Source organism: Coffea eugenioides, chromosome 2 (assembly GCF_003713205.1).
Source record: "Coffea eugenioides isolate CCC68of chromosome 2, Ceug_1.0, whole genome shotgun sequence".
NCBI classification, from domain to species: Eukaryota; Viridiplantae; Streptophyta; class Magnoliopsida; order Gentianales; family Rubiaceae; genus Coffea; species Coffea eugenioides.
Genome location: NC_040036.1, coordinates 70,084,096 through 70,091,755, shown reverse-complemented (window position 1 = coordinate 70,091,755; position 7,660 = coordinate 70,084,096). Strand labels below are relative to the sequence as shown.

Sequence of the window (7,660 nt, the reverse complement as noted above, 5' to 3'; positions counted from 1 at the left end):
TGAAGAAGTTCGTTGTTGTACTTTCCCCTATAAATAGGGGTTATTCCCTTGTATCAAAGTGATAAAAACTGAAGTTTCATTTGAATAAATGAAAAAATAATTCTTTTCTTACTTTTATCTTCTTCTGAACCCTTTAATTTTCCTATTTTTTTAAACATATTATCCACCACATAAGTAACTCAAAACCTTCACATTAGAATTAGTTTTATAACAAAAAGGATAAATATGGCACCACCACATAAAAAAATCAAAACCTGTATCACATTAGCATTAGTTTTATAACAAAAATGATAAAGATGGCACAAAACAAAACGGTTAGCTTTCAAGGTTTCCTTACACAATAATGCAAAGAATTGGTGCCTAATCTAATAAGGAAAATTAGTTTTTTATTTTTTTAAAATTTTTTTTATTTCCCCGCCCTTTGGAAACTGGCTTTTATGTACAGGGTTCGTCAAGTTCTCTTCTTTTTTTTTTTCCCATCTTCTTCCAAATAGTAAAGTTCCGTTTTTTAGTAATGTAATCTGCAGTAAAATTCTTAGTTGCATGCGAAAATTTCATGCGAGTAAAGGGATGGGAGTGCTGGAAAAGATGTCTGAGAATCTTGAATCTACAGAGGCCAAGAGAGATAGCCTCAGGAAATCAATTATGATGGTTATGCTTGATTGCAGGGATTTTGAGAAGCATCTGGAGACATCCCAAAAGTGTTTGATAGAATGCCTGAGTGAACTTGAGTCCAGGGAGAAGCACTTGGACTCTGTTCGGGACTCGTTGAGCCAGAATTTTGAAGAGTTGGGGTTGAAAGTTAAGGAAGTTGAGGATAAAGAGAAGGATTTGATTTTGTTGCAACAGAAAGGGATGGAGGAGTTGGAGTTGAAAGAGAAGGAGTGGGCTTTGAAAAAGGAGGAGTTTGATGAGGAGTTTAGGAAGAGAGAAGTGAAATTGAGTGAGAAAGAGAAGGCCGCAGAAGGGCTTTTTGGGAAGTTGGAGAATGAGAAGAATGAGACAGTCGCGCTGGAGATATTGATGGAGGAGAGGCTTAGGGAGTTGTGGTTGAAAGAGGAGGGTCTTGAGCAGTGGAGCAAAGAAATTGAGAAGAGAGAGAGTGAGCTTGATGAGAGGGAGAAAAATGTTATGGAATGCGAAAAAAGAGTTGGTTCCGAGGAGTTGGCTGCGATGAGGGTGGAGCGCGAAAGGGAAATTGAGATGAAGGAGAAAGAGGTGAGATTAATGAGAGAGGATCTTGAGTTTAAGGAGAAAGCGATTGAGTTTGAACGAGCGGTAAACGAAAAGCGACAAAAAGAACTAGAAATACGGGAGAAGCAATTGGAAGAGAGAGAGAAACAATATGAGATTACACAAAAGTGTTTGCACGAGGTTCATTTGAAAGAGAAGGAATGCCTATTGGAAAAGGAGCTGCTCCAAAAGGGAAGTAAAGAATTGGAAGTGAAAAGGAAAGAACTTGAGGATAGGATTAAGGGCATAAAAGAACTTGAAATGAGGGAGAAGCAATTGGAAAAGAAAGAAGAAGAAGTTGAAGTCAGGGAGAGGCAATTAAAAAGGAAAAGGGAAGAAGTTGAGGTGATGGAGAAGCAACTGGGAAAGAAAAAGAAAGAGGAATACCAACTGGAAAAAGAGTTACTCGAAAAAGGAAATAGAGAATTGGAACTGAAAAAGAAGGAATTTGAGGATAGGATTAAGGAATATGATTTGAGGGAAAAAGAGCTTGAATTGAAAGAGGAAAAACTTGCTGATAAACTTCATGCTTGTCTGAAGACAAATCCAGTTGAAACGGTAGTTGATGAGAGAGCTATCAGTAACTCCACTTCTCGTCAATTTACATTTGCTGTGGAGTTGGATCAGCTGGATATCCGTATGTTTCTAAATGAGCGTGAAGTGAACCTTGAGTCACCAGATGAAGTTTTTAAGGATCTTCAATCATCCGGAGACCCTGTATACTTTGTACTAACTGCAGTGGAGGCACTTTACCCTCCCTATTTGAGGAAGGTGGATATGGTGTTTGAGGGAAGGGTTGCCAGTTGTTGTATCCTTTTGTTAGAGCAGCTACTTAGACTTTCCCCACAGATTCAACCTTCTGCAAAAAGTGGAGCATTGAAACTTGCTAGTGAATGGAAGGCAATTATTGAAACTGGAAATGTATTGGAGGTCTTGGGCTTCTTGTATCTTTTGGCGTCCTTTGACTTGGCTTCTGCATTTGACGTAAAGGAGGTCATGAACTTTTTAGAGATTGTTGCTCAGAATCAGAAGACACCTGAATTGTGTCGTCTTCTTGGTTTGACAGATAAAATCCCTGGTGATTTTCAGTGTCTTTTTCAATTAGTCCTGCCAAATTTTGACACATGACATTCACACTTACTTTCTTTGGTTATTTGCTTTGTCTTACAAACGATTTTACAAAATGAGCTGAAATGTATGCTTGATTTTATTTTTTTTGTTAAGACTTGCTTTTTTGTTGTCTTACTTCTGATTGCTCTTTAAGTTAAGCATACTTGTCATTTAGGATTGCTTCGGAGAATTGCAAAGAAATATCATATTGGATTGACAAATCCAATTTAGTGCTTTTAGTAGTTTTTTTTCATTTTTGGACATTATAAATTGCCCTGCTCTCTTTTCCTCCAATTAACTAATTTTAAGATTTTTTTTTGTTGTTTTGGGAATTGTACCTTCATTCAATTAATACCATTTGCAGTTATTCAGTTGTATACTTATGTAAAATTTATTTGTCCTTATACGAAATTATCTGTTGATAAAACCTGAAATTGTAGACCGCATTTGCAAGTGCTCTGTTTTTTACTACATGTAATTTTCCTTTTTTTAATATCAATATCTTATTTCAAGATTCTATTTCTTTTGGAATGGATGAGATAACTAGATGAGGGGCCTCTTTAGGATTTTGACATGCTATGGGGAGGTTGAGACTAATTTATTCTAATAGTTACTGGGCCATATTGGAATCTTACAAAGAGTACAGAAGTATTATGAAGGCACTACTGTTGAAGTTGTCTTAGTCTTGGTAGTCCTGCCATCTCTAAAGGCCCTGTTCTTAAGCATGCCTGTGGAAGAGGAGTGATGATTACATCTATGTTTACTGTACTTGCGCCACGTGCAGTCGCAATGAATTTCTGTTCCTGTAATTATGGCCATTTGAGCACATCCCATTAATGCTGCTGTTGCATGTTGATTTCAGTGCCAGTACGGCTGCCACTTTGATTGCCACTGCAATTACTTTCACTTGTGTAGTATCATTAACTTCCTAGTGCTGGCACTATGACGACAGTAGTTGTAAGTGTCTATTTTCAATTGGAATGTTAGTTTTTAGTGCTGGTGTTATGATATTCATGGAATGAATTATCGCAATGAAGGGAATGGTGTGTGTGTTTGTAATATTTTCCAATTATATTTCAATAAAATATGGGATTATTAGAAGTTTTACAATGAACTTTCTTTTTATTTATATTTTATTCTTATTTCATTTTATTTATTTATTTATTTTGCTCTTGTGGAGTATTGAAAACCAATGAAACAGTTGGAATGATCAAGGGCTGGTTGAATCAGTTTTGTGAAGTGTATATGTTCCATTAACTGCAAAGATGTTCTTAGGGTGAAAGAGAATACTAGGTTTCTTTTTGGTAGATTTTCCCCTTCTAGTTGTGTGCTAGTTCTTTCAGTCTCTCAAAAACAACTGATAGCTTTTTATTGTCCTCTTTGAAGTAAAATACTGGGGAACTGATCAGACACTTAGCGCATGCTTTTGGTTGCTGAAAATTAGTTGATCTTAGCTTCTAAAAGTTTATTGGCATTTAGAGGTTTCCTCTTGGTGTTTAGTTTTTTTTTTTTTTTTTCTACAAGCCAAGTTTAAGTGAAAATAATTGGACTGTGGGGAGCAGCCCTAGGTGCTTTTGTACACAAGTTTGGTTCCTTTCACTTATTATTATTATTATTATTTTGAGAAGTCATTTCCATGGACAGCTTAACAAAAGCTGAGGCAAACGAGAACTGGCCCTGAGAATGGAGTAATAGAATTTTCATTTCTTTTACAATCTCAATGGTTGTACATCCTTGTTCAACTAATAGGCTGAGAATCTAGTCCTCTTTTGCCCCTTTGTGTTGATGCACTGAATGATTTACCGTAACAGTGGCATCCGAATATTGAGCTTCATCTCATATTGAAGTTTTCTCATCTCAAATATCTGTGAAGTTTGAGTCACTTTCCACTTCTTTTGGTTCTGCTGTCACATATTCCTTTTTGCAATTTTTTCTCATTGACCATTTTCATCTCTCCCTTCGCTGACAGAGAGAATATGTATTGGGTTAATGCAACATTTCGAGGGAAAAATTCTATCGGTAGGAGGGAAGGGCCAGGGGGAAGGTCTGCTTAAATGTGTTGGTGGTTGTCTTATTTCTCCAGGCTGGAGCTCAAATAATTTGGGAGGAGGTTAGAACTACTGCTTCCCAACTTTCCTTGGCAATTTGGGGAGACTAGAACGTAGTGATAATATAGGATTTGTTTTGTGTTTTAAAAATTAATATTATGAAATATATATGAGGTGAAAAAGGTAAAAATAAGCAATTGATTTGTAAACTCACATTATGTGGTTTTCCATTTCCACTCCTTCCATCTTCTCTGCTGCCACCCCTCTCAGCTCTTAAGAAAAGAAATATAAATATATGTACCCTTAACATAGGTTGAATTGTTTCCACCCAAATTTTTTTCTCTTGGGCAAACTCATGTAAGCTACTAGTTTAGACACACAGAACAATTTAATACAGGAAATTTGATCAAGAAATTAAAACTTTTAGAGGAAACAGGCATAAGAACAAGTACTAAGTAGCTCTCTTGAGGATAGTGTGTTGAAATGACTTTCCTCCAGGGTGCAAGTCTGTTATGTGCTGAATCTAGGTTTACGCAGAGCTTGGATGGAGGAGATATTCGGCACATATGCCTATTAGAGTTGCTGCCATAGGAGGAATGAATGCTGAGGGTGTTCTTACTACTATTATCACCTTTGAAACTGTAAGTGGATTGTCCAGTTACTGGAAAAGGTAGTTGGGAGTGGAAAACTAGATCTGGATCAAACAATGCATTCTGCATAAATGAGTTGAACAACATTTGAAGTTGATTACTGCAATTATTTGGGAGAATAGGAAAGGTTATTAGTTATATGTACAATGTTGATAATTTCTTCTTATGCCTACAAATGCACTTTCAGTATGCATGTCATTTGCTTTTAGGAATTTGGTTTGTAGAATGTCGACGCTTTTGTGATTTCTGGTGCTGAATTATCTATGAACTCTAGCTGAATTATAGCTTGCTTATTGGGGATTTTTTGATGCACTTTCTTAGAACTATTTCTTAGTGTTTGCTTGGATACTTTGATTCAGGCAGGTTGTTTATGTTTCTCAATACTGTTCATCTTGACCGCTCACAGCTTCCTACTTTTTCTTCCTGAAAAAACTAATTCTCTGTACAACGCAGGCTTTATCATGGATCTCACTAAAAAGAAGCGGTATCTTCTTGCATTTGAATATGTTTATGAGTTCAATCTGGTTGATAAAATTCCACCCATAGCTCTAGTGAAGAAGCATGTCTCACATTCAAAGCAGGTAGCTAAAACATTGTGTAATGAGGGACAAAATACTCCTGAGGCACAAGTACGTGGTCCTTACTTGTGAACCGCTTTGTCTAATTTGATTTTAACTCTAGTACTGTGATCGGGTTTTCAAACTTGCTTACAGATTAAGGCTTTGGTGAATGAAATCTCTGCTCTTAAATCTGCTATCAAGTCCATCATAGATCGTGGTCTTGAACGTGAATACTCACCTAATCAACTCAGACAAAGAGTTATACAGCTGGAAAGCCGTAGGGCAAACTTGAAGACTTCATTGTCAGCACCAATTTCAGAGGAATTGCCAAAACTGGACCCAAGCAAAGAACTGTCTTCTGCACAAAAGGCTGAGGTGAAAGAAAAGGACAATGAGAAACCTCCTCTTTCAGATGATGCCATCATCAATGAGGCTCGATTGCCTTCACAAAATAAGTCGCGAAGGTTGGCTCTTCCGGAAACAACCCATAATTTTCAACTTGCTAATGGTCAAAACTTCCACTCAGTCTAACCATCTTCTAAGCACCACAGTGGGCTTGTATACTGAAAGTTATGGACCTCAGATAAGGACATTGTAGCCTGGGAGGCTCAACTCATGTCAACTACTTGGATGGTTACTTAAAGGTTGCTGCAAGTAGGAATATTTTGCATCCTGGCTTTCTTCAAGTCACTTTGGGATGGTCTATAATGGCTTTTCACCATAGTGGATTGCTGGAGAGAGCAGCCTTTTACCGAGTTGCAGTTTTCTAACAAATTCCGGTGTACGGAAAACCACTTCTATTCAGAATATGGAATTTTCTGTAATGTAGGTCTACTAATGGCATCTACCTTCTAGCCATTTTTTGCAGTTATGTTGGTACCAATGCCTAACAACTGCAACGCCACTCTCCTGGATTTTAGATGGTAGCTAGCTTACTCTAGCATATTTGGAGATTGACCAGTTGTTAGGCTTTCCTGTGTAGTTTAATCATCATTTTGTGCAGGTCTTTTGGTATTCACTCAGATGAAATCCACTAGGGGGTTCTTTTGTTCTGCTCACTGAAACATGTACCAGGCGAACGGCCTTTTGGACAGTTGAAACTTCATCGTTGGATCAAGGATTGAACACAGTTGTTTTTGAAAGAAAAGTGGTCATTTGTTTTGGGCATCCTTGGCACAGTGTGGACGATTTTGTTTCCTTCTCGTTTCCTGGTTGTTCTTATTACCAGGTATTGTCTTTGGAATGCATGGACTGTGGCAGGCTGGCAGCTAAAAATATTGCTTGAGGACTGTTAAGAAGCATCCTAATTAGTAACGAATGTCACCACTTAGCCTGGAATGTTGAGCGTTATTCAACAAGCTGTTGCATTTCTTAGTATTTTGGATGCGGATTTGCCAAGGTGTTGCTCTCTGGTCTGAATCCAAGGACAGATTCAAGGCGTGAATTGCATCCAGTTCGTGGATCTGCATTGGTCATTTGGCTTGAATCCACAAGAAGAATTTGTGGACGGATTCAAGGCTCGAATTGCATCCAAAATCACGGTCTGTTTATTGACTTGATTGCAACCAATAATAAAAATAACAATTCTAACATACAAATAAAAACACTAATAAAAATTAAGAAATCTACCCTAGTTTAGAAGCCTAAACGATTCTCAAGTAGCTTTATTAGATACAAAAACAATTCTCAGATAGCCTGCAAAGTATATTCTACTAATCATTTTGGTTCGTACCTTTGATTTACTAAACATTGATAACATGGTGAGAACTTCATATTCTGTGGAACATTTTGAAAAATGTGTGTCTATCTCGAGGTTCATGCTAAATTTTGTCTCGATTGTGATAGTTCTGTTCTGTCAATAACTTCCAGAAAATGACTTATTTTTTGTACTTAATGCCGTGAAACCCTGGTGGAATACCTCTCTGTCAATAGCTTCTTGAGCGTGTACCACTTTTACACGATTTCTTATCTAACATGCTGAAAAGTAATCAATAGAACTGAAACCACAAGCTGTTTAATCAGCTTTGCGTTCTTGATTTGGCCAGCATTGAACGTTAGG

At 37.3% G+C, this 7,660-nt stretch overlaps 1 protein-coding gene across 1 annotated transcript; it reads left to right on the top strand.

Annotated features, from left to right (window-relative positions):
• The first annotated feature begins 512 nt into the window (after window positions 1–512).
• LOC113760645 (FRIGIDA-like protein 3) lies at window positions 513–6,556 on the top strand. The gene is made up of 3 exons (XM_027303301.1): window positions 513–2,311; window positions 5,495–5,670; window positions 5,755–6,556. Exons 1-3 carry the CDS (start codon window positions 544–546, stop codon window positions 6,130–6,132), a joined length of 2,322 nt encoding a protein of 773 aa, XP_027159102.1. The 5' UTR covers window positions 513–543; the 3' UTR covers window positions 6,133–6,556.
• Window positions 6,557–7,660: the final 1,104 nt, after the last annotated feature.

Coding starts and splice junctions, on each gene's coding strand:
- LOC113760645 (XM_027303301.1), top strand. CDS start 544: ATGCGAAAATTTCATGCGAGTAAAGGGATGGGAGTGCTGGAAAAGATG. Junction 2,312..5,494: donor TTTGACAGATAAAATCCCTG/GTGATTTTCAGT, acceptor TGTACAACGCAG/GCTTTATCATGGATCTCACT. Junction 5,671..5,754: donor AAAATACTCCTGAGGCACAA/GTACGTGGTCCT, acceptor ACTTGCTTACAG/ATTAAGGCTTTGGTGAATGA.